Raw genomic sequence first — 27,168 nt, 5'->3', positions numbered from 1 at the left:
AGTTTCCTGTGAGAGCGGAGTAACGTCGCTCTGTCCCTCGGCGTATCTATGGTGAAGCCCTTCTACGCTTTCTTAAAGAGCGGGAAAGCGAGTTCCGATACTGGGCCGGAAGTGCCGAAATCATTGCGGCGGACTTTGGAAGCAAGATGCCGTTGCTCCGCTTGTTGTGCCGGAGAGGAAGTGGCGGTGCGGGGGCCGGTTGCTCGTGACTGGGCCTATTAGGCTGAGGCCTTCGCTAGGCCCGGCGGAGCGTCCCGAGGAGTCTGCGGGCGGAGCCTCCCTTCGCGGGTGAGTCTGAAAAAGGACCCGCAGGAGTAATGAGGTTGTGGCGACCCGCGCCCTGTCACGCCGGAGCGAAGCCCCTTCAGGGGAACTTTTACTGGGCTTACTTTGGATGTGTTTATTTATTTTATCGCATTTATATGGCACCATTTTTTTTAATCCGAGGAGCTCGAGGTGGCGTACATGAGTCTCCCCGCCCCATAACCAGCCCCTACAACAACCCCGTGAGGTAGGATAGAGCGAGGGAGTGAATTATTGGCCCAAGGTCACCCAGGAAGCTTGGTAGCCGAGTCAGAGTGTAAACCTGAAGGAGTGTCTCCACCCCCATCGTCTAGCCCAGGCACTGAGGTCCAGCTCCGAGGACCTTCTGGCAGTTTCTCTTACTGCAGGAACAGGGAAACAGGCAGAGGGCCTTCTCGGTAGTGGCGCCTGCCCTGTGGAACACCCTCCTATCAGATGTCAAGGAGACAAACAGACTTTTAGAAGACATCTGAAGGCAGCCTTGTATTGGGAAGTTTTTAATGTTTGTTGTTTTATTATGTTTTCATATGTTCTGGAAGCCGCCCAGAATGGCTGGGGAAACCCAGTCACATGGGCGTGGGTATAAATAATAAGACAGTAATAATAATAAATTATCTGTTTGTCTGGAGGGGCAATGGAAGACATCTGAAGGCAGCCCTGTATCGGGAAGCTTTTTTAAAAAGTTTGTTGTCTCGCTGTGTTTTTATATTATGTTGGAAGCTGCCCAGAAGGATTGCGGCAACTCAGTTGGATGGGTGGAGTATAAGCAGTGCTCCCCCCCCCCCCAGGAAAATACAGTCATACTCGTACCATACTCTGTTTCAGTGTATCTGAAGAAGTCTGCATGCACATGAAAGCTCATACCAAAATAAAAACTTAGTTGGTCTTTAAGGTGCTACTGAAGGAATTTTTTAATTTTGTTTCGACTCAGACCAACACAACTACCTACCTGTAACTCGTACCATAGTTTGTGAACGTTCTAAAACGTTTTGGCTCCTGAACTCTGCAAACCCGGAAATGACTGTTCTGGTTTGCAAACTATTTTTGGAATCCAAACGTCCGACAGGGCTTCAGTGGCTTCCTATTGGCTGCAGGAGTTTCCTGCAGCCAATCAGAAGCCGCACATTGGTTTCCAAATGTTTTGGAAGTTGAACGGACTTATGGAACGGATTCCGTTCAGCTTCCAAGATAAGACTGTAGGTGCACCGGTACTCACCATGAAGTTACAGTAAGTGCCACACTTTTTAACAACAACAAAGAGAGCTGCCGTAACCTTGAGTACCCTCTGAAAAAAAGCACTGAGTATAAGTAATAAATTAATTAGAATTAGAACCCTGGTCTCTCCCAGGTCCCAGACAAACACTAACCACTACACTGCCACTGGCTTTTTCAGACAAAGCTTTCCTCCCCCCCCCTGCTCCCCCACACTGACACAAGAAGAACCTTGCTGTGTCAATCTGTAGGTCCATCCATCCGTCTGTTTGTTTGTTTACATAGTTTTTTACCCCTTTTCCTCCATCCCCAATTTATCCTCACAACAACCCTGTGAGGTTGGCTAGGCAGAAAGATAGTTTATGAAGGGGATGGCTGAGTGGGGATTTGAACCTGGTTCTAAGCACTCCATACTGGCTCTCCCATCTACTCCATCATTCTTCTTGCCACAGTAGCCAATCAGATCCTGAAGGCAATTGGTGCCCCCCTTCTGGCTACTCCTGCCGAAGCTGGTATTTATTGGCATTCTTTGTGGTTATTGCTGGGTTTTCCATATACCCCACTCCCTGTTCAAAAAGCACTTTGTGTTTGTAAAGTATGGCATTGTGAATAGCTTTTATTGTGTTCGCCTTCAGGAAAACTTTGAGGGATGAGCCAGTATTGGATGAAGAGCCTCTTTTTTATCTCTTAGTAAGAGTGATTTGTCCTCCAGTGGGCTGTAAACTGAAAATTGGAACTGCAGGTTGGTTAAGTTTAAGCAGCTCTTGCCTACATTTCAGCCTGATAGCAGATCATTTTCAGTGTCTTGTCAGTCATAGTTGTTAATGAGCCATTTCAGGTGATAAAATTAGTCCAGACATAAGAGATACATGAGTGTTGTGGTATCTGAAATAAGGTGCATCTGTGCAGTTCAAAGTTTGGTGTTGTGGCTGCACTCATTCTCTCTCTCTCTCTCTCTCTTTCGTGTGTATAAACTCAGGGATATACTTCTGAGTAGACGTACATAGGATTGGGGTGCAAAATAGCTTTGTGGAATGTAGCCTGAAAAATAAACTAACTGAGCACACACAACATAGAATCAGAACATTATTATTTTTAAAAAATAAACACGGCTCACCTAGTCAGTTGTAGTTCTCAAATGCATCTGTACCAGAAAGGTTCTGACTGTCTCTGGAAAAATGTTTAGGCTCTGATCATATCTTACCTTGACATCTGGCAGGTTTATTTTCCAATATATTTCTTTCCCATTATTTAAAATAGGCATCTCAAGTGACTTCATTTGGCAAACTCTCTTCTTGCATCTGTCATATTTTGATGCAAACAAGTAGGGCTTTGCAGAACTGAAAATAATACAAAAGATGGCTGTCTGCAACACTGTCATTGAGATGTGTTACTTTCAGCCTGCAATCCTGTACAAATATCTTTATGAGTAAGCCCCATTGAAATTAGTGGGGGTCTATTCTGAGTAAAGATACTTAGCGTTGAGCAGTATGTACACTACATTCCCACAAGTGAAACAAATATTTTTCTATGTATGTGTCCATAGTACATTGTTCATTTGCTTTCTCTGATTCCCAGGACAGATATAGTGCTCACAATATGCTATCTATGGTTAGGAAATTTTTAGCATGTATTGGAATCATTAGTATCTTATCCCTTCTTTTGCATGGGTTTGCCCCCCCCTTCCTTTTTCAGACTCCGTGATGCATCACTGTTCAAGATAACCATGCTCAGACCACAGTTGGTATAGTTGTAATGTTGCACCAAGGAAAGGAAGATTTATACATGAGATGAAAGGAGGGTGGTGAGGCAAGAAATATATGGGTCCCAATCAGCTCCATTGTTGCAGTCATGATTTTGAGATTAACAGCATTACATCAGTATTGAGCCTGAGCACAGATGTTGGATTATTCTTTGACAGTGCAGTCCTATACATGTATCTACATAGGAGTAAGTCTTATTGAGCTCAATGGAATTTAGAATTGTAGAATCATAGAGTTGAAAGGAACCCTGGTAATTATCTAGTACAACCTCCTGCAATGCAGGAATATGCAGTTGTTCCTTGGGGATTGAACCTGCAACTTTGGTGTTATCAGCACCATACTCTAACCAACTGAGCAATCCTCTCGAGAAAATGTATATGGAACTGCAACTTGAGTTACCTATTAGTTGAAACTAGTTTCACATACTGTATCTTAAAATCCAGGAAGAAGAATAGGATTCTGTTCAGCGTTTATCTTAGAAAATAAACACTGTTTTATATGATCTACCCATCATTCTTGTAAATGCATAGCAAGATTGTAATTATTTTAGCTAACTTGCAGAGCCAGTATCTTTTGTCCTTGCTTACTTAATTTAGCAATTTAGCAACCACATGTGCCCAGAAGTGGTGATAAATGTATACATGCATCCCCACCTGTGTTTGAATATATCTGTAACAAAGTGTTGTGAAAGCTGCCAGCATTCATGAAAGAGATAGAGGAAAATGTGGGGGAGAACCGGACAGGTTTGTTTGTTTTATTAGCCAAATGTGTTTACATTATAAGAGAGCTCTGGAGATTTGATGACTTAAGGAGACAAGGAGTCAACCACTAAGCTATTCCCAATGACATAATGACTCTAATACATGTGTATATGAAAGTTCACAGGAATGGATCTAAATCATACAGAAGAGAAACCTCGTCTTGGTTCTTGAAGTGGCTGGTTGTTCTAAACTGCCTCCTTAATGTCATGGAAAGAAACATTTGGGATTTTGGGTGGTTATTGCTTCTTAAAGTAAGAGAGGTTAGCCACCAGCAGATGTCACTAGTTGACACAAAAAGTGTTGCACAGCATGTTGCAGCTGTAAAGGCCTATACAAACGATTGCTGTGCACGTAACACACTTGAAAATAGACTACAAAAAGAGTGGAATATTAAATGCAGTAGTTGTGTCTGTGTTATAAAGCTGTGAGTTGGAACACTATACAAATGTTGTGATCTTAAGCATGTTGGCTTTGCACTAAGTGCTATTGAACTTAGTGGAACTTTTCGAAAAGTGAAGAGGATTGAGTCCTTAACATCTGAGGGCTCGTTTTGAGGAAGGCTGCACCAAAAACACCATAAATGAGCATTTCTCATGAATGCTCTTCCTCAGATAATTTTGCAAGGTAGAAACCATAATGACCTTTAAACAAATCTTGAAAGGATCTTCACTGGCTGGATCCCAGTACATTTCTAAGCACAATTCAAAGTGTTGATACTGACCTTAAAATCCCTAAATGGCCTTGGCTCAGTATATCTGAAGGAATGTCTCCACCCCTGTCATTCAGTCTGGACACAGGTCCACTTCCAAGGGTTTTCTGGCAGTTCCCTCACTTGCGGAAAGTAAAGTTACCAGGAACCAGGCAGAGGGCCTTCTTTGCGGTAGCACCCTCCCTGTGGAATGCCCTCCCATCAAATGTCAAGGAGATAAAGAACTACTGTACAGAACTTTTAGAAGACATCAGAAGGCAGCCCTTTTTAGGGAAGTTTTTAATGTTTGACATTTTATCATTTTACTGGAGGCCACCCAGAGTGGCCAGATGGGTGGGGTTGAAATAGGATAGTAACAGTAATAGTAATAATGACGTATAATCTTTAAAAATGAAAATGAAAAATTGAGTTCTCCATTAATACCTGTGCTATGAATCCTCAAGGAGTCGGATTTTGTTTTAGTAAGAGGTGGACTACTGGGCTTGATTCATCTCCATGTGGTAGTTCTTGTGTGCTTTTCTATTGAATTAGCCCCATCTGCTCTGGGGGTGACTCTGAAAACACACTGGATTTAGCGTGCATCGCTCAGTGTTTTATGATGAAAGCACATGCACTACATATGTATTTTCATGTGTGAAATCTTCTTTGTGCCGAGAACCCATATCAGAGCAACATGATGCTTGCTAAACAACTCTTTATACCAGTTGTGGGAACCTGGAGACCAGGTGATGCATTTGGGCCCCCCTCCCCAATTTCACAGCCCTCTGGGGGTTGTGGCACAGAGATGGAGAGATGGGGTTGCATTGAAGTTATGTTAGCCTAAGATGTTCGACTTAATGTTTTTTAAAAATATTTAAATAAAAGGATAGTCGCCATTCAGGAGCCTCCACCTCCTCAGCAAGGGTGACACGAAGCAGTGGTTGCCAGCATTTAATTGGGTTTGCCTCTGTGTTCAAGAATATTCAGTGGTATCACTCCTTGGCCTTTCCCCTCCCAGTTCTTGTGCTCCATTGCGCGTACACAGACTGGCTTGTTGTACATCAACACACTCCCTAGAGGCTTTTGTTAACTTGGAGACACACACATAGTGATGAGAAGAATCTTGTCCCCTGGCTAGGTCTTTGACTGAAGCAGCTGTAGTCTAAGAGATGTGTTTATGATGTGAGTGCCTGTTTCATGGAAAGTTTCTGTGATGTCAGCACTTGTCCAGGAATGAACTCATTTCATTTAGATCACCAAGCCAGCAGCATACTTTTTGTGATCAAGGTAACTCCTTTTTTAAATATATGGAAAATATGTTATTTTTTCTCTCCTTAGAGTTGTACAGGTCTGCTGTTTGACACTATTGTCAATACTTGCTACTTGAACAAGTATTTTTAGAAACTGAAAAATCAAGCGTTTAAAAAAACTGTTAAAGAAAACTACAATGGTTAACTGTGCCATTTTTTTTAAATTGCAGGTGCTTATAAGACTAGAGAACACTATGGTCTGTGCTGCTGTTTTTGCTATTCCTGCATTGCTAAGAAGTACTGCTGGAGTTCTTCCCATTTGTTCTTCTGTCTTACATCTGAAACATGCGGCGCTATGTTATTGCACAGTAAATGGGTAAGATACTTGTGTCCTCTAAATACTAAAATACATGTGGAGAGAAATGGAAATATCCCCATAATACATTTACTACATTTCTTTAAATTTATATGTCACTTTTAATTTCAAAAAGCCCTGAGGGGTTTGCAAATCACACTGTCATTTACATAGCAGAGCAAAATAAAACCATAAAAACATATTCACCCTTAAAACAGCAGCATATGGGAAACAATCCCATGGAGTCTTCTACAAGCCAGTTTTTCCAGAACCTAATTGGTGACAACCTCAAGAAAGCTTGAAGGGATACATTTTTAACACCCAGTGAAACCGGAGTAAATATTATGACTTATGGCTTGGTACGTTTCACAGAGGATGCTGCAGCCAAGAAGGCCCTCAACTGAGTCGTCACCCCTCGGGGCTCAGCTGGCAGTGGCACCCCAGGAGGGTTTTCCTCCAGAGATCTCGGTGGCTGGGCTGGCACATGGCAGGGGATGAATATTTGGGTCATTTAGGGCTTTAAAAGCTCATGGCAACAAAATGGGTTTAAAGGTGAACAGGCAGGGAGTGCAGATTGTGGAGAACAGGTGTTCCGATGACTCTGAAATGGCATGCTGCTCAGTAATCGATTGGCAGCCTTCGACACCAGTTGCCGTTTCCAAGCCATTTTCAAAGGCAGCCATGTGTAGAGCACATTGCTGTAATCCAGGCTCGAGGTTATCAGGGCATGGATCACCATAACAAGGTCCAGGAATGGTCGTGGCTGCTGAATCACCTGCAACTCAAAAAAGTGTATTTGGAACTTCAAAGATGGATCTCAGAGTATGCACTCTTGCTTCAGGCAACCCCATAACAGTTTGTCCAACCACCTCCTAGATTCAGGAGCGGCCCACCAGCAGTACCTCCTCTGTCTTGTCAGGAGTCCGCCCTCAGTCATCCCATTATTGTTTCCGGGTACTCATTAAGTATTTTCATAACCTGATTCTGATTGAATGAAGTTAAACTGTACGGCTGGGTGTTGTCAGCATACTGATGGCACCTTGCTCCAAATCCCTGGATAAAGTCTCCCATCATCTTCATACAGATGTTGAAGATTAGAAAATCTTATGGATGATAAGTCTATGAACCGTGATAACTAAATGGAAGCTCAATATTCAGAAGTTCTATACCTCTGAATGTTGGACCCTAGGCACAAAATGCCCATTGCCTATATATTTGTTGACTTCCAAAGGCATAATGATGGTTACTGTTGGAAATAGTGCTGGATTTGACGGACTTTGTCTCTTCTGGCAGCTCGGTCTGTTCTTGGCCTTAGAATTTTGCTCTTAGTGACTAGCGACAACTGAATCTTAACTTTAAACAGGTCTTCAATGAGCTTTTTTATTTAAGCTATAGAGTAAAATTGGGTAATGATGGGTCTTAATTTGTCTTTTATTCGAAGCAACATGAAGTCAAAAAGAAAGCCAGATCATCTGGAGAGAACAGCACATGACTTTCGGCAGGAGGTTGGTATCATACAGCCATGTGGCAAGGAACTTGGATAGGTTTGATGGAGACTTGGCCCTTCTCTCTGCGATTCCATTTTGTTTATCATCTTTTTGTGATTACACGGTTTCAAGATGGCTTATTTCTAACAAGCAGTAGTCAACATTAACACAGTTTGTCACATCAGACAAAGCGACAAGCTGCGGTTAAGGGAAAACGGAAGCAAAAACTCCCAGACTCCTCATGACTATGCTGGAGGAGCATAGTCGGTTAAGGGAAAACGGAAGCAAAAACTCCCAGACTCCTCATGACTATGCTGGAGGAGTATGAAGGGAAATAAGGGACAGTCCTATTCTGCTTCTTAGCTCTAGCTTAAACCTGTTTCCCATAGCAACTTTGCATGCAGGATCTAGTCATGGCTATAATATTTTTGTCCGCAGATTAGGTCACAGGTTAATGTGAACAGGGTAAGGCTAGTCATTTCCTACCCTGGGGCTTCACTGGGGCTAGCATGAAAGCCGTAAATGATTTAACTAGCGTGACTGTTCTTTCGTTGCTGTTGTTTGACATTGTCTGTTAAAGTTATATTAAAAAAAAGTGTGTTAGCTTTTAACTGGCAAATGTCCTGTTGTTTTACTGGACAGTAGACATGTTCAAATATTTTTTTAGGGAGAAATTCATTTCCTGCCATGTGTTTTAAATTAAAATGTAGCTTGGTTACATTTCATTTGTTAGACGCCAATCCTGCTGGATGGGAAATGACAGAGTCTTAGCTGAAATTTGATGAGATTATGGTATTGTTGGTTTTTTGTTTTGTTTTGTTTTTTAAATCTCTGTACTTTTGGACCTGCACGAGTCATCTGAAGAACCTGGCTTTTCAGAATATTAAAATATCTGTAGTGAACACAATAATTCCAAATAGTAGTTTAGAGTGTGCAGGCTGTAAAAGTCAGGAAAACGCAGCAGAGTTAAGGAGTGATCTAGACTGGGGCCTTTGGAGAGCCCCGTGGTGTAGTGGTTAGTGTTCGACTAAGACTTGGGTTTAAAGCCCCATTCAGCAATGAAGCTTCCTGGCTGACCTTGGATCAGTCACTGGACCAGTTTGCACACAAATTTAAACCATAGTTATGGTTTAATGAACACAAGTGTTTTGCTTTACCACTTCTCCTGACTGTGTCACATGGGGGAAGAAACAAAGTGGAGTCAAGCAAACCTAGGCTTGTCAGGGCTTGTGGTTGGTGCAAGAGCCTAGGCTCAGACATTACTAGACTCTGGTTTGTTTAAGTGACACAATCAGGAGCAACAATGGAGCAAAGCCTGATGGTTTGATGTTACATGAAAAATAGCTGAGCATTTCTCAGCCTAAGCTACTGTACTTCATTGTGTTGCTATGAAGTTAAAATGGGAGAGAGGGGAACTGCCCAGAACTTATTGGAGGAAGGCAGAGGGTCTTCTCAGTAGTGGCACCCGCCCTGTGGAACACCCTCCCATCAGATGTCAAGGAAATAAACAACTAGCTGACATTTGGGAGACATCTGAAGGCAGCCCTGTTTAGGGAAGTTTTTAATGTTTGATGTTTTATTGTGTTTTTAATATTTTGTTGGGAGCCGCCCAGAGTGGCTGGGGATCCTCAGCCAGATAGGTGGGGCATAAATAAAAAAATTGTTATTATTATAAATAAAGTTAAACTAAATTCCCACTATTATTACCGATTTGACCATCAACAAACTTGGTTTCCTATCCATAGAAGAGCACAGTGATGCTGAGATCTTAAAATTGATACAGGACCCCCCCCCCGGGTTATGAGAGTTAGCCAGAGAAAGGCATCAGAATGAAATTCCTAATCCTTGGGAATAAAAGAACTGCAAGGATACAATCCTAAACGCTTCCTGGGTAATAAGACCACTGTACATAGACTTACTTCTGCATAAACATGCTGAGGGTTGTTCTGTAGATGTCTGAGTCATTGTAGAACCGGGGGGGGGGGTGGATTGAGACTCCTAGTTGCCTCATTTCAATATTGGTAATAGATGACTGGAAGGAGGTTTCGGCATGTGGGATATTCTCACTATTGAAAATATTGGGATTCTTTTTTGAAACAGTAGTGGTGGTGTATTGGTAACAGTGATTTTTGTATTTTAGATCATTTCCAAAGCAAAAGTGTGTGGAATCACCAGCGAATCTGAAACAGTTAAACGGCTTCGCCTGGCAGTCACAGATAAAGAATTTACTTTTAAAGCAGGACAATGGTAAAGTTCCTTCTTCTGGATTTATTAAACAAGAGGGGAAACTTTTGAGGGCAAGCCTAATTTTTCGAGACATTTTTGCAAATTAATCCAAGCAGTCAGCTTCTGTGGTATTCACAGAGACATGGGTTTTTCCTCTTCTCAGTTTTCTATGAAACAGCTGGTAAAAGTGGTTTGGGAATTTGTCCAAATTTTATCTGTATGGAAAACATGGCCCTGCTCATCAAATAGAATAAACCTCAATTATAACTCTTTTTGCATCACCCCAATTTGTTGCTTTGTGCTACATTTTCCCCCGAGAGAGCTGTATCTTAAGAATTCCAAAAGCACACTTCACATATAAATCTCCTGGGCGACAGAGTGCTTTCTGTGCGTGTTGCAAATGATTTTAGTTAATATCACCACGTGTTGCAGGAAAAACCTCTTTTGAAGACTTTCAAAAGCAGGTTGCATTACAGCATGTGGGAAGCCACTGTTCAAAAAATGAGAAAGTCAGCAGTTTCACAGGGAATGCCCTGTGCATGTCTCATAGAATCATAGAGTTGGAAGGCACCCAAGGGTCATCTAGTCTATCCCCCCACAATGCAGGGATCTCAGCTAAAGCATCCATGACACATGGCCATCCAACCTCTGCTTAGAAACCTCCAAGGAAGGAGAGCCCACAACCTTCTGAGGGAGATTGTCCTACTGCCAAACAGCTCTTACTGTCAGAAAGATTTTCCAAATGTTTAGTCGGAATCTACTTTCTTGTAACTTGAATCCATTGGTTTGTGTCCTACCCTCCAGAACAAGAGAAAACAAGCATGTTCCTTCTTCCATGTGACAGCCCTTAAGCTATTTGAAGGTGGCTATCATAACTCTATTTAGTCTCCTCTTTCCTAGACTAAACATACCCGGCTCCCTCAACCGTTCCTCATAAGGCTTAGTTTCCAGACCCTTGATCACCTTAGTTACCCTTTTCTGCACACATTCCAGCTTGTCAACATCCTTTTAAAATTGTGGTGCCCAGAGTTGGACACAGTATTCCAGGGGTGGTCTGACCAATACTTTGGATCCTGGCTACAGAGTTGGATCTAAACATATACTTCTGCACAGGGTTTTACACACTTTGCGCACTAGAGCATTGTGCAAGAGAAGTGAAACTGAATCCAAATACATTAGTCCACATTTATAAGAACTTCCAAAACTTCGTGTTCAAGTGGAAGCATACGAACCATCCTGGACTCTTACTGTAGTTTTGTGCAAGCTGTTTTGAAAAATCTTGTTAGAAAAGGACTAATGATTATTTTCCTTCTGCTCACATTTCCTCGGATCCAATTCACAATTTTGGTCTCCTTATTGCCCAGTGCACATTAGAATTAGATGTTTGTGGTGTATTGTGCAATGTTTTCAGGATCTGTGAGTTTTTTTCTCTAGACAATTCATTTGACACTTTGTAGGCTGAATTGGATTCTGCGCTTGTCAGGTTGAGGAGTTCCTTCTCCCCCCCCCCCCCCGCCCCATTTTACTTTATTTTTGTTGCTCCATCTGGCGAACAAGTTTCATAGGAATCGAACTTTATCTGTTAGGATGCTAATAGCATGAGCAACTAGTTCAATGTTAATTTTGCAGCCTTTTACATTTAGAACAAGAAAACAAGATGTTGATTGCAATAATTCATGTTTGTGGAGCAATTTGCAGCAGCCTTTGCACATGTGCACAGATGCATACTAAATTTGTGCTTGCTGGTTCTTGGAAAAACATTTACCCTTCAAAAATGTTTTGGTAATTATCATACTGAAAACTGGATTCTGTAATTATAATTACTCTTTTCATTATCTTCCTTTTAAAGTATTCTAATTCTGTTTGGCATGCTAACTTTCTGCCAGTGCAGCCCGTAAGTGTGATTGTGTTCTAATGAGAGATACTAAGAACTAGGCCACGAGAGAAAAGGTTAATCGGCCTACTTTTGTAATGAAGTGGCAGGGTTTCTCTTCGTAATGCAAACATGCACAACTCCTTTGCATAATATAAAAGTCACATAGCCGCTTCCAAGGAGCTAATATTTTGTTCAAGATATGCCTACTTCGAAGATATGTCTGCCACCACAGCTGCAGCTTGCCAGAATCTGCATAGCCGTATCTCTTAGACTGTTGCATGCTTCAGTCTCTCTTGAATAGTAGTCTAGGGAGATATATAGTGAAAGATACTATTCTTCTTTTGCTTTAAACTTCCCAGCCTACTTATTATAAAACTCTACTGCTGTTTGACTTAACAACTGTTTCCTTCTTAAGTAGCTTTGTAAATAAGCCTGCAAAGTTTATGGGCCCAGAAAAATGTTTATTAGTTTGCCTGGGAGGCTAACAGATGAAGCTTGCTGCATTTCTCTGGAAGAAGAGCTTCCCTTCACTGGTAGCCCACTTGGTTTCCATACTGGGTGTAGAGGAGGCACAAAGCACTCCATCCCTCTTCTGCTAGCCCACTTGCTCACTTGCATGCAGTTCCTTGTCACCTATGGCAAGCAGGTGAATGATTAAGCACAGGGCTGCTCTAAAGATTAAAGAAGCAATATGAGTGTTGGTGTTTCATAGAATCATAGAACTGCAGAGTTGGAAGGGACCACGTGAGTCATTTGTCCAACCCCCTGCAATGCAGGAATTATTTTGCCCAGTGGGGTTTTGTTCTTCAAGTCTTTCATGCATGGATTTTATAATCCACAAAGAAAAACCGAAAGATGGGATATCTTGTGGTATGGTGGGTAGGTGGGTGCAAATTAAGACAGCAGCTTGATCCACACTCAAGTTGCCATTATAGAAATCTATGGTGCAACCGCCTTTGGAATACTGTGTGCATTTCTGGTTGCCTCTCCTCAAAATGGAAATTGTAGACTTGGAAAAGGTTCAGAATAGATAAGCCAAAATGATCAAGCGGATGGAGCAAGGAAAGGTTGCAGCGCCTGGGCCTTTTGAGTTTAGAGAAAAGGTAAGCAAGTGTTGTCATGATAAAATATTCATATGATTAAGTAAAAGGTAAAGGACCCTTGGATGGTTAAGTCCAGTCAAAGGCGACTATGGGGTTGCGGCGCTCATCTCACTTTCAGGCCAAGGAACCTGGCGTTTGTCCACAGACAGCTTTCTGGGCCATGTGGCCAGCATGACTAAACTGCATATGGTGCATGGAGGACTGTGAGGGTATGCCACTTACCTTCCCACCACAGGAGTACCTATTTATTTACTTGCACAGGGCATGCTTTCGAATTGCTAGGTTGGCAGAAGCTGGGACAGAGCAACGGGAGCTCACCCCGTTGCGGGGATTCAAACAGCCGACCTTCTGATCGGCAAGCCCAAGAGACTCGGTGGTTTAGACCACAGCGCCACCCGCGTCCCCTCATGTTATTGTGTGTGGGTGGCATGGAGAAAGTGGATAGAGATGGGTTTTGCTCTCATAACACTGGAACTCATGAACATCCAACGAAGCTGAATATTGGAAGATTCAGGACAGGTAAAAAGAAAGCACTTCTTCACACGGTGCATAGTTAAACATTGGAACTCACTCCCACAGGAGGAAGTGATGGCCCACCAACTTGTAGAGCTTTAAAAGAAATTCTCGGAGGATCAGGCTATCAATGGTTCCACTTAGCCTTCAGGGTCAGAGGCAATAATGCCTCTGAATACCAGTCGCCGGAAACCAAATGAGGGTCTTGTGCTTGGGTCTTGCTTGCATGTTTCCTGCAGGCACCGGGGAGAAATTCCATTCATACTGATTTTCTCACCATGCAATCATTGCATGTATAAGTCCCATGGTTGTCAGTGATGTTTACTCCCAGAAGCGTGCACAGGGCTGCAGCCTTAAGTATCCAAGCAAATATGAGCAGGATCGGATCACACAAAGTAGCCATTGTCCTTGCCAATTTGCCAGCTTTAAAATGTAGAGGTCCTCGGGTGCCCTGAAAGATTTTACAAAATCCCAGCATTAACCTCTCTGCTTGGGTGATACACAGCTTCATGTAAATAAATGTTGGAGGAGCCCAACTTCATTCAAGTTAAGGGGAACCTTGTGATTCACTTTCATGAAAAATTGTGCAACTATTTGCCCTGGACGCAAAGTTGACACAGAAATGAGTTTCTGCACATAGATTCTGTTTTAAAAACTGTGCAACAGGCTGTGTGTAGAGCAGGGAAAGCAGATACCAATCATGAAATGCACGTGGGGGAGAAACATTTGAAAGAAAAGCGATTTTTAATGGTCCTTGGGAGGCGTTCCAGCATATATTATGAAGAACCACTTTCCTCCCCTCCTAATCAGGTTTCTGTTCATCTTGGGTTGATAGGCTGTTTTATATAGCACTTGTTAGGTTTAATTATGAATAAATGCATATAAATATCATTTATGTGCATGCAATTATATACAATATCTATAGCTTTCTGTGTGGAATATGTTACAAGCTCTTGCTGGTATCTGTAATTAGTGAAGCGCTTCCGTGATACAGTCTAGCAGGTTAACTGTTAGGGAATTCGCTTAAGCTTGAAACTGTTTCGCAGGTAACTTAAACTGCAGTATCTTAATAAGACTAAATGGGTCTTGCTTCCTCTGTTTATCACTGTCGTAGGCAAACATAGGGTTTGATGCACAGGTTAAGAGCCTCTTGAAGCAAGATTCTGGAGCATCTAGGTGGGCAGGTGCTTTTCAGCAACCTTAGTTTGGTCATTGTCATATTTTAAATAGGCTCTCGTTCTCCCAAGGCTGCTTTAATGGTCCAATTTGGCTATTTAAAGGGACCTTGTAACAATTAGTACCAGTAAAAATGAATAACCAACTGAGATGAAAGAAAATGCAGTAAAGGGCATCAGTACACCAACAAACTAAAGCAACGAAAGAATGCAATGTTTTTGTTTGCTGGTATAACTAAAGATGCAATACACATTTTGAAGTTACAATTGTTGAGTTACAAAGAAAATAACTGCATGTTTAAACCCCTATGAACATACCTCAGCATTGTAAAGTAACAAAAGCCACCAAAATGATCTATAAAAGATTTAAGACCGGTTCTATTGTACAGAACCACAGTGGTGAAACAATGGCATGGTTTGCACCAGAGCCAGTGTGGTGTAGTGGTTAAGAGTGGTAGACTCGTAATCTGGTGAACCGGGTTTGTGTCTCCGCTCCTCCTCGTGCAGCTGCTGGGTGACCTTGGGCTAGTCACACTTATTTGAAGTCTCTCAGCTCCACTCACCTCACAGAGTGTTTGTTGTGGGGGAGGAAGGGAAAGGAGAATGTTAGCCACTTTGAGACTCTTTCAGATAGTGATAAAGCAAGATATCAAATCCAAACTCCTCTTCTTCTCTCACACATAAGTACAACCTTCCACGAATAGGGCCTCAGATGGTTTTTTAAAATATTATTTTATATAATAGTTGCCCAAAGTATGCACATATACACACTCTCACAGAGGAAATTTCTTAAAATGAGATTGTGAATTAGCTAGCGAAAATACGCTCTCTAGCTCCTGCCTTTATGGAATTGGTAAAGTGCCAATGGGCAAATTTGCACAAGAGCAGCTTTGAGGCATTCCAGTGATAATTGGGAAGAGTATTTGTCCTTACGAAGGGGATGGGAGTTGTTGGTTTTAATGAAGTACTAGCTTTTGAACAAAACCCAAGCAAGTAGGGCACTAAATACAGTCACAGGTTAAATACCCTGCCCAATTTGTCCTAAATTAAACTGTTCAATCATACTGTATAGTGTTAACATTTAGCAGGTGAATTATTTTGCCACTAGAGGGTGCTATAATGCAGCTTGGAAAGTATCATTTATAAAGGGTATCTTTTTTTTTAACCTCAAGGTAACTAGACTTCATATCCTGTGAACTCCTGTATGTAAAAATAAATAAATTCAAAGCTCCTCGCTACTCCTAGTTGCTGGTTTAGAAAAATAATTGAGTAGTGTTGATTTTGGCAACATAGTGAAAAATTTGCCTTTAAAACTTAACTCGTCCAAAATGGTTGATTATGATGTGGAAGCAGACTTCTGTAGCTGAATGAATGTAGTAGTGTGGACTTGACTTTACAGAGTAAAATGCATACCACACTTGGGTCTGTACACACCCGTCTCCTTGGGAGATCTCAAGAAGGCTAAAAGATGGGATGTTAATACCATCTGTGCTACATCAATAAGTTCCTTTCAATTATACATCACTACAGAAGCATTCTATCTGGCTGCACCTGAGGGGCAGGTAACACCGCAAGGTCCATTCGGTTGGCTCGGCTGGGACCAACTACCATTTGCTTCCTCCCTCCCCTGATGAAACTGTCAGCTCCAGTGGCCCTCCCTTCTGGTCATTATTATGATGTGACATTTTGTAAGAATTGGAACCAGAAAACAAATAATGTGTAAGATACATTCAACACTTGTCTTAATAAATAAAACTACTTTACAAAGTTGAAGAGATAACAAATTGGAACTTTAGTTTTAAATGGAGGATAAAAAAGAAATTTGCTTTAGAAGACACTGAGTAGAGGACTTTTCTTTCTTGAATCTGTTTTTTCTCATAGGGTAGACTTCTTTATACCTGGAGTTGCTGTAGTTGGCGGATTCTCAATATGTTCAAGTCCTGGTCTGCTGCAACAAGAGGGAGTTTTGGAACTAGCAGTAAAGCGAACTACACACCCTCCAGCTCATTGGATTCACACTCAGGTATTTATAAGCTAGTTAGTGCTGTTAGTTGTCCTCATTTTTTAGTGGTATTTTAAAAATTATTCCACTGTTTCAACTGTTCTAACTCCCCTTGAGATCAGGTGAATGACAATCGTTTAATAGTCTGTCCAGACTAGCATTCAAGTCAAATTTCATTTCAGTTTTGTACCTCCTTGTCACATGCTGCAGTGGGAGCTTTAAGTTCTTCTACAAAGGTTTCTCGTCCTTCAACCGATAGGTGTAGTTTCTCTGCAAAAGCATTTCCTTTTCTTTGAATTGAAAGCTTTACCTTTTTAACGCAGCCCACTTTTGAAAACTAAGTTTATGCAATTCCACACACCGTTCTCCTTCCTTTGTGCATCTGGTCCAGTATGCTGGGAGTGGGGAGCCTTGAGACTGGTTTGTAAAATAGCCACCTTTAGCTTGTGTTAAAGCAAATTGGCAGGTGACCAAGGCACATAGGTGTGACCCAGATTTGCAAATAATAAAAGTGCAGTTCTGAAAATAAGGAAGAATGTTGGGACATTGGCCAGGAGAAAGGGCAGCTGTAGGATTCTGACCTGTATATAAGCGTGTATCTGTATATAAGCTTGTATCTGCTGGAAATACCAGAAAGTAAAGAAAAGTGACTGGTGTCAAGACGTGTGGACTCCTGTCTAACACGAGTCCCTTTAACAGAGCAAATACAAAGGTCTGCTGTGGTGGTCTGGAGCTACACTTACTGTGGTTATGTTTGTTGAGTATATCATACTTGAAACATCTCTAAGCTGCTAATCAGGGCAAGCAAGCCATCTTTCATAAAAGCATGCTTCAAGAGAATACCATTTTTTATTCGGGGGATTACTTTTGTGCTGTTGGAATCAAGAGAAATATGCTTCTCTCTCGCTGACGATTGTATTTGTTGACTAACATTTCAGTGTAAAATCAATGCCGTCTGATCACTTGAGCAAAAAGCATCCCCGAGTGGGCCCTAATCCATGTGACCATAAAAAGTGCTCCTACTGTTCTTAAATAGGTTAGTTTCATGCGCCATTGGAATTTCAATAAAATAACTCACTTTGAAAGATGTACTGGGGAAGTATAGAGCCAGTGTTACTGGACCACACATGCTAATACAAATCCTTGTGGAGATTTCCTATTGATTTCCCTGTTGCTCATTAGGGACCTCTCAGAACCTAACTTCATAATTATCTGCCTCTGAGGCATCTCTTAGGAGTTTTCCTTCCTTCCTTCCTTTCTCTACTTTAATTTTTTAAATTAAATTCATAGTGGCAAAGCACTGAAAGCAGTTAAAGGCATTAGCTAGTTCTGGGGAGAGCATGTCAAGACACTGGGATTAATGGTGATCTAGAATTGCTGATTATTATTCAATGTTTTTTATTATTAAAAAATCTATGTTGTATCAATTTGTAGCTTTTAAACTGGGCATCTGTATCCCTAAAATGAGCACTGTCATCTGAAGAGATTGCAAGCCTATGCCTTTTAACAAAAATGTGGCATGATTATAGAGCCAGTGCAACTAACCTTAGATATTTCCATTGCATATGATTATGTGGTACGCTTTTCTTAAATTACCTATGTAGTGGATTGTGAGATCTAAACAATACAGTAAGTGGTTTTGACTCTCTAGGTAGCAGTAAGGCATCTATCTATCATCTATATCTATCTATCCATCATTTTATTATACTTTTTATTGTTAACTTTGAGATATTTTAATTTTTTAAAGGGGTGTATACTGTGCATTTGAAAATAGTTATAAAAAGAGTGGCTGGACTGGTTTAGAAATCATTGAATTATAGACAAGGCCTGAATCAAAGAGAGTATCTGAATAAGTGTGCATGTACACAAAAGCTCATACCAATGACAAACTTAGTTGGTCTCTAAAGTGCTACTGGAAGGATATTATTATTATTATTATTATTATTATTATTATTATTATTATTATTATTCAGGTAGTTTGCATGTCTAATGGGCTCTTGTCTTAATCTGAGCAATTTTTATTGTGTATGCAGATAAATATATAACTATAAATTTCAAAGTACTTTTTTAATGCAAGATGCAGAAGGGCACAGTACTGTTCAGTTTTATTCCCCTTTCTGTGTGCAAGTAGAACATGTTTAGCCTCGCTGATTCTCTGGGAGTGTTTCCACTTCTGATGTTTTATTGGGTGGGGAACCTTGGCATCTTAACCCGTGTGCAGAGTTCCAGTCATACAACAGGGCTCCCCCCCTCCCAATGCAGTTTCCAGAATCCCTGAAAATGGCAGGGGACTTTGCATAATGGTGTGGGTTGCAGAAGCGGTGAAAATTTATTTGCTGGTGCAAGGGACAGCTCCCCAATTTCTGCTTCCACTTGTGCTATGCCTATTGATTCCCAACCAACTATTTCAGTGCTCGAGTCCAACATGACAAAATTTAATTTTCTTTTGACTTCTCCCACTTTCAGTAGTTAGAAAATGTCAACTTTTTAAACAATATGTTCAACAAATATTTGGCCATATCTTTTAGAAAAACCTTCATGTAGTTCATCTGTTTCACCCCAATGAGGTCATTCCACATAGTGCTTACTTAATGACGTGACCCATGTTGACCTGAGCTGCGTCAGTCCAGATTTTTTTTTCTGCATAATTTGATTTTCCCTGGAAAGGGTGTGTGCACTTTTTTATCCCAGATCCACTCCCGTGTGGCTGTGATTGGTAACCCTTTTTGGCTACCATGTCGCCATAACAGCTGCAAAGATTGATTGTTATGATTGTAAGCTAAACACTGAAATGAATGCAGGCTTGCTTGTTACGTTTTTTTGGAGAACACGGACAGCATTTCCTTTTAAAAACCCATTACCACTGCAGAATAATTTCTTCCCACTCTCTAACATTCCTCTTGGGAGCATTCATCTAAAAATTCAGCTGCTCAACTCCTGGGACTTTCGAATCCCTTACTTGCGGTCCCAAGATCTCTGAACATCACGCTCCTTTGTTTTAAGCCAGTATCGTGGAATCGGCGGAAGAATGTAACCATATATCGTTATCACTTGGAGCAATCTGCCAAATGACATTCTTAACTTTGGAGAATTTGTGTATTAGAGAAACCTAACTTTTTCTTCAACCGCGAGGCATGTAGGAATGACTTTTCGGACACTGCCCTGTCTGATTTACTTTCAAGCCCTTAAATCTCTCTCTCTTTCTCTCATTTTCTTTTCTCCCTTAGTGTACACTTGGCTCAGAGGTGGCCTTGCGAGTGGGAGGCAACTTCTTCTTTGATCCTCAACCTGCTGACGCCCCTGCAAACCTCGTGCTGGTAGCCGGCGGAGTTGGAATTAACCCCTTGTTTTCTATACTGCTCCATGTCGCAGACCTTCAAAGAACTCGAGAGAACAAAGGATCTGGCTACAAAATGGGAACGGCAAATCTGTTCTATTGTGCAAAAAACACTCATGAGTTGCTCTTTAGGGTAGGTTGCATTAGATGATGATGAGCATTTGTACCCTGCTGTTCAGCCAAAAGGCTCCAGAGCAGCTTGCAATCAATTAAAACAAGATAGCCGCGAGCTCAAAAAAAAAAAAAAAAAAGCACGCAAGGGAAATGGACAGGGAGGAAAGAGAGGAACATGCATAACACACAAATATATATATCCATCATTTGCTTTACCCCAGAGTTTGCTTGGGTTAGCTCTGAGACTGATTGGGTAGAGATGAGCAGAGAGGGGCATCCTTTGCTAAGGTAGCTGGTCTCAGTCTCTGCTGCCTATTCCTCCCTTGGCAGAAGCGGTCATAGTCTGCCACTCCTCAGTCAACACAGCCACTGGAGTATGAAGGCCAGCCAGGGGAGGCCGCTCTGGACACGAGCTGCTGCTGCTCCTCCTCTAGCTGCCCATCAGACCTTTGCTCCAGAGGCAGTGGCCTGTGGAGAAGTTGAACAGAGTCTGGGAGGGGCATTTCTTTCCCACTGGGCATGAGAAGCCATGTTCTCCTGCCAAGGTTTCCATTTTCCTTTTTCATCCCTGCTGCCAGGTCACATGTACGTGTTTCCTCCCTCTGCATCTGCAACTGCGCTAAGGGAGGAGAAACATTCACGAGAGTGGGGCAGAAAAAAAGTGGCCATCTCCCAAAAGCTTTTTTATATGTTTGGATGACATTGTAGGAAGTATTCCCCAGCTCTCTTGGGCAGTAGGAGATGAGAAAGTTCCATTACCCTTTGCTTGAACAGAGTGCTGTGTTCTTACACTCGTCTTCAAATCTGTGGGGTTGGGACTATGGCATAGAAAGCATCTGCTTTGATTTATCGGGCTGTGGCTTGAGCAAATATCATTCGCATTCCAGAAACATATCCTTGGTTTGACGAACACATTTCCTGGAAGAATCACATGCAGTTTCCATGTTACTGAGCAGAGTTCACCAATCTGTGAAAATCTCCAGCCTTACATCAAGGGTATGTACTGTACATTAAAAAAATTCACTGCATTGTGAGTTAGCATTAAGGGGACATAACTCAATTTGATTCTCTGGTTGCCTTTTCATGTACATAATTCTGGTCCGAGACTTAATAAAGAGTCTCTATAATCCCTGTTTTATTTCTTCAAAGGTAATTCCCATTTTTGTCAATGGGCTTTCTCCCAAGCAAGCTTATATGGGATTACAACCTAAGTGAGAATTTTGTACACAAAGTTGGACAGCTTCTCTACTACATTCAGTGATCTTGTGTCTCCTAATTCTCATTTACCATTATTTCCCTACAACTTTATATTTTTCTTGGTAGTAACTAACTTGATCGTGTTTCACCTTGTTTCACCTTATGCCATAGCTAGAAAATTTTGACCTCTTCCTGGGGTTTACTGTTAAGGAGAACAGACCTTTGTCTTAAACAATAAATCTAGTAAGGACTGCAGTAAATTTGTTGTAAACTGCCCCACGTAGCTGAAACAGACCTAGCTGTTGAATAATAGTGGTTTCTTTTGAGTTATTAAATAGCTTCATAATTTCCTGTGTTTCTTGTGTTCTGTATTAGAAGGAAGAATATCTGCAGATGATCTAGAAAAACATATCTCCACGGATACTTTGTGGTATATCTGTGGTCCACCTGCAATGATTGAATCAATCTCCAAAGTGCTAGCAAACCTTGGTGTGACTCAAGATAAAATTTTCTTTGAAAAGTGGTGGTAGCACACAGCAGTTCTTCAGCAGAAATTAAAAAGAAAGAAAATGAAATGCATGCGCGCGCGCACACACACACACACACTATAATATATACACCCTGATGAATGCTGAGAGTTTGCACAAAGTGTCCTTTCCCCTTTGCCCCAATGAGATCTTTATCTATGAAATTATGTTAACTTATTATAAACCTTTATAAAATGTACTGTGTTTATTTTTGTATCATGACAAACTGGTGTGTGTGTGAGAGAACTGTAACCTCTAAAAGTAAATAATATATTTCCTTACACATTTTCTGAACTTTTTATTATAACTATAATGTTTGGGGCAAGATGGGACAGACGTGGGCTGAAGGCCAAGGGGAGACTCAGGCATATCGAGAGAGAACTGCACACAGGGGTAAGATCTACCTTTGATGGAGGGCTTTTTCTTTTGTTGTTTTCTTTTTTTAATGTTTACTTAGTTTTTTTTAATTGTATCATATGCTGAAAAGTTTCAATAACATTTTTTTAAACTACAAACACTGAAGTTCTGCTGTTTGTTTCCTCTCTTGATTGCTGAAGAGAGAAGCCCACTGCTTTAAAAATGGCTTGTCTTCTCAGCAGCATTGAAATAAGCAAAACTTTGGCTACACATTCCAGTTATTGCATGCTACTTCTTCGGTGACCTCTTAAAGCCATGGCCTTAACTCATGTGAGTTTATTACAAGCAGTGCAGGGGGTAGCAGTGCAGGGGGTAGCTGCTGTGCATTTCTGTGTGCCAACAGTGTGCAAAGTACAACTCATGGAATTGAGCGTACTCAGATCCTGGATTCTCTGCTCATGAAATGGCTATTCTTGTGAAGTCTTCAGGAGTGTACCATCATAATAGAGAAGAGCATAAGAAAACCGATTACTTAGAAGGAAAATCCATTGATTTATGTGGGATTTGCTTCCAGCTAAGGTGTTCAGAACTAAGTGACTTGGGTAAACAGGTCTGCATGCTAAGCTACCTAAGACTATTGTATCCTTATGACACTATATAAACCAAGAGGAAAGCAGCTAATTTAAAGGCTGCTGTGTCACTTCATATCCATGGCAATTAGGGACTAATTATGTAAAATGCCTTGAGGCTACCAAAGGTGTTAAACTGATACCATGATTTGGTGTTCTAATGCTTAAGCATAAGCCTAATTACCTTGATGTGTTTTCTGTTTCCTCTGTGTAGAATGCTATATGTCAGCATACTCCCTTTCCATGAAATGGAAGGGAACTTCTGTCTGTTCAGCTTTGGTGGAAAGAGGACTTTTTAACAGAGTTGCAAACTCTGTTGGCTTTTGCTGCTTTGACAGACTCCTGTAGCCCATCGGGCATTCAGTTGCCCCTTCACGGACACTGTGCCAGGGACTCCCCAGCCAACACGTTATCAGCATGAGTTTGAAGTGGCCTACCTTACTCGTGTGTTACACTAAAAGAGCAGCCCTGGTCATTTGACAAAGGAGGTAGGCTCACTACCTCCATATATTTAGATTGAATGTCTGGAGGCTTATTATGGAACTCCCTGTCACAAGGTTCCATAGCGACTAGCCATCTATCCATGGTTATTAGTCATAATAACCTCCAGATTTGGAGAGTCATATTTCATTGTATACCATTATATACCTGCCTCTGGACTTTACAGAGGCTTTTGCTTGGCCAGTGGGGTGAACTGGATTTGATGGACCTTTGGTCTAATTTGTTGGAGGGGTCTTATTTTTTATACATTTGGTTATAGAATGTTAGTGGTCTTTCTTGGTGTAGCTACTGTTAGTTCTCGTTAAGTCCTGGAAACTGATTATTTATCCCATTTAGTTTGAAAATGTTAGAGATTCTGTGAGCGCAGACCACTAAACTTAAATTTGTTTATAATGTCAGTTTTAATATTTTTAAAAGTCCATCTGCTATGTCCTGATTTTCTTCCTTACGTTACTCCTGTTAATCACTTACGTTTCTTCAAGTCATTTGGAATGACTAATATACTTGTTGTAGGTGAAATGAATGAGATGCCAACTGGTCAGAGCAATTCACACAGTATGATTATCACAGATAAGCCTTCTATAAATGATGAGTTCAGGAAGGGAGCAGTGAACTTTTGACATAGATTGTGGCAGCTAAATCATTAATAAATCTGACTATATCTTGATGGTATAAACATCTCTGGAATTTAGTTATTGCAGAAAGAAAATGACACCTAAGTTATGGGTCTCTAAGGAACAGGAAGAACCTGATAATTTCCATTCATTATGGTGGGTTTTTATTTCATATAGTTTAGTTTCAGGTTTACAGGTATCTCTGTGCCACCTAAATAAATATGGCTGTCATGATTTTAGATGGTTATTATTTAATATATTTAGGTTTTGTATACCCTGCCTTTAGTTGGCTATATTACTGAATTTTTGTTACTGTTTACCGGTAGTTGCCAATGTGGTTCCATAATAACTAATTTAAAAACATACTTTTTTAAAAAAAGGGGGGCTGCAAGCACAATTGAGAAATATTCTGGACATGTTTTGTGTAACATGTCCAGCACTGCGAACACAGCCAAGGAATTGTTTTGTAGCGATGGATGTCTGATCAGAACCTTCTGCCCCAAACGAAAAAGGAATCTACACATTAGCTGCATGCAAGCCTTTTCCGGACGCTTTGCTTAATATCAGAGACATGTCCCATTCTTTAATGTTGACCAGTCAGTCTGATCAACTTGCAGGAACTCATGGGAAGGAGGCCTTGCGGTACATTGTGCCAAATTCTTTCGAGTATTGTGGTTGTTTCAATTCTCTAGAGTTCACCAGCCAGAATGGAAACTTAATGGGGCTGATGGCAATTATTCCAGGCACTTCAAGTTGGGTTAGATTCTAGTAACAGGCCCTTTGTACACTAAACAGTGCTGATGACTACTTTATAGCATGCAATTTAAAAACTTTTTTAAAAAATCAAACTTGAGGGTGTTAATATAAAAAAGTCTGCTCAAACTCAAGAACCAGTTTAAAACATTGGACAAACTCATGATCTCCATGTTCCAGAAGTTCCTACCTCCTTTGGATCTAAAAAGCATTTTGCCATATGAAAGATGGAATTCTGAAATAAATTTTCAGCCCCCCCCCCTTTTTTTACTTACACATTGCACCATTCCATAGCTGCTGGCAGACTTAAATGGCAGTACTTGCTCTCCACTGTTAGGCTGTGGAAAGAGAATTTATTCTGATAGCATTAGCTCTCCTTGATTTCCAATGAGCCAGTGTGACATGTCAGTACCCCTATTTGAAAAGGGGGGAGAGGAGGAAATTGCTTGGCTCAGTGCAAGAGCATGCAGGGAGTGGAGCTCTTGTCAACTCGTATAAATATTGAGGGTGCCTTTTTCTTTGAAATGCCAATTCCGATCTTTTTAAATTCTCTGAGCCGGAGGGAATTAATCTTCCTGAGAAAGGAGATTATCTATGACAGTAGCAGTGTCAAGCCTAAAGTGGAACTATAAACCAATGTTCTGTAGCCACCTCTTAATACAACTCCTTTACCTGTGATTTTAAACAGTTGAAAGAAAGGTGGAACATGATGGCTGACCCATTTGGGCTACAGTAGAGCAATGATGAAGCAGTGGGTTCCTGCACAGCCCAGCTTTCTTCCAAAATGCCAACAGATACATATCCAAAAGACCCCACGCTTTTTACGGCCAATTTCTCCCCTCCTCCATCATGCCCCTGCTTCTGTCAGTCCTTATACGGACTGACTACTACAGGAATAATGGCTTGTCTCTTTAATTGAGGATGTCACACACACCTAGGAGTCTGTAAAATGTGTCAGCGAGATGACACTAGGAACAGGCGCAGGGTTCAAGGACTCTTAATTACGGAAATGGTGTCTTCTCTTGCGAATTTCAAGCCTGCTATCGTAAGTACTGTACTGTATAAACTTTAACAACACAAGTATTTCAAATAAGGTGTTAACAACCCTATTTCATCTGGAATATTTTCTCCGAAAGAAAAACAAGATCCCCATGCAATTGCAGCACTGACTTGCTTTCTCTGGGCTCCTCACTAACTAGATATTTTCCATTGATGCTTTACTTATGAATCTTTAGGGATTTCTTCTGCTTCTTAATGGTCTAATAGAGTAAGCATTTTTTAAACAACTGCAGGCTACTATAATTCATTTGATGTGAAACTTCCTTGATTGGAGAGGATGCAAGATTATTCATACAGACTAGTACCGTGACTGCTCATTTATCCTACAAGAGAGTCTGATGCAAGTAAAAGCATATCATGTGTGAGATAGCAACAGTCACCCTGACTTGACTTGGACTGGGGTTTACCAAACATAAGCTTCATCTGTGTAATAGCAAAATGCATTGATAGTTCAAAAGCAAGAGTATTTTCCACTTTGATGGCAAACCATGACTTGGGAATGGAGTGAATGTGCCCTGCTAGTGTGAAGCAGCCTTCATTGAACCCCCAAAATGCATTTTAAGCTCCTGAAAACTAATGTGGCCTGTTTAGCATAACAGCTGTTTTAAAGGGCAGCATCTGATGGTGCTGTGTGCTTGCACACACTCTCATTCTGCTTCTCCCTCAATTCGTAAGACTTCACACTACTTTTGCAGCTGGAGAATTTGGGCAGACGGTGCACACCTATCTGCTAATAGCAGGCTGAGTGGTGCTTGCAAAAACTCCTTAATGTTTCTCCCAAGACATTCCTTATTTTTACCTTGCAATGCAGAAGCCACGTGCATTTCACAAGTAGGAGCAGATGGGAGATAAGGAATCCATTGCTCGCTGGTCGAGAACATGAGTTGCATTGCGGAGGTTAAAGACTCAGACCTCAGCTAGGATTAAGAAAATTGGAATCTTGCTCCCTGAGCTCTACTCCTTTTGGGTAGATAATAGCATGCCAGTTCTAACTTTATGACCTTCAAAATATAGGAAGTTGCCTTATATAAACTTGTGCCCTTATATTCTAAGGGCACAAAGGAATGGAGCCTGTACTCAGTAACATAGCATAAACGCCATCAGTAGTGGGACCTTTTCAGCTCTTCCCATCTTTCCACCTCCCTTCATGTGCTGCTTTTAGTGCTTCAATCCTGGTTAGTTTGAACCACCTGTTGTACCTGCATTGCGGCTTAATGTCGGCTTGCTAATCAAGAGCAAAATTAAGAGCTAGGCTGGTGAACCATAATTAAACTACATAACCCTTTTGGAGATGCAGTGGGGAATTGTAGTTCAAACAGCCCAGGATAGAAGCATCAAAGCCAGGAAATAGAGGAACAATGGGGAC

General features: G+C 41.2%; 1 protein-coding gene across 3 annotated transcripts; it reads left to right on the top strand.

Moving 5' to 3' along the window:
• The first annotated feature begins 110 nt into the window (after positions 1–110).
• Positions 111–22,170, top strand: OXNAD1 (oxidoreductase NAD binding domain containing 1). 3 transcript variants are annotated; one of them, XM_035128941.3, is made up of 8 exons: positions 111–288; positions 6,208–6,353; positions 7,774–7,837; positions 9,960–10,066; positions 16,594–16,735; positions 19,942–20,184; positions 21,053–21,161; positions 21,738–22,170. In XM_035128941.3, exons 2-8 carry the CDS (start codon positions 6,232–6,234, stop codon positions 21,890–21,892), a joined length of 942 nt encoding a protein of 313 aa, XP_034984832.1. In that variant the 5' UTR covers positions 111–288; positions 6,208–6,231; the 3' UTR covers positions 21,893–22,170. The 3 variants fall into 3 exon arrangements, with proteins under 3 accessions (XP_034984832.1, XP_034984833.1, XP_088510314.1); XM_035128942.3 differs by lacking the exon at positions 21,738–22,170 and adding an exon at positions 21,315–21,710; XM_088654188.1 differs by lacking the exon at positions 111–288 and adding an exon at positions 2,150–2,257.
• Positions 22,171–27,168: the final 4,998 nt, after the last annotated feature.

This window comes from Zootoca vivipara, chromosome 11, assembly GCF_965207765.1.
Source record: "Zootoca vivipara chromosome 11, rZooViv2.hap1.1, whole genome shotgun sequence".
Lineage (NCBI taxonomy): Eukaryota > Metazoa > Chordata > Lepidosauria > Squamata > Lacertidae > Zootoca > Zootoca vivipara.
The sequence above is the reverse complement of the archived record's forward strand: the minus strand, read 5'-3'. Positions and strand labels throughout refer to the sequence as shown.

What these genes read in the sequence shown, in the direction of transcription:
- OXNAD1 (XM_035128941.3), top strand. Translation starts at nt 6,232, where the DNA reads ATGGTCTGTGCTGCTGTTTTTGCTATTCCTGCATTGCTAAGAAGTACT. An exon ending in CACATGACTTTCGGCAGGAG is followed by an intron (nt 7,838 to 9,959) that starts GTTGGTATCATA and finishes TTTGTATTTTAG; the next exon opens with ATCATTTCCAAAGCAAAAGT. An exon ending in CTCATGAGTTGCTCTTTAGG is followed by an intron (nt 20,185 to 21,052) that starts GTAGGTTGCATT and finishes TTCGCATTCCAG; the next exon opens with AAACATATCCTTGGTTTGAC.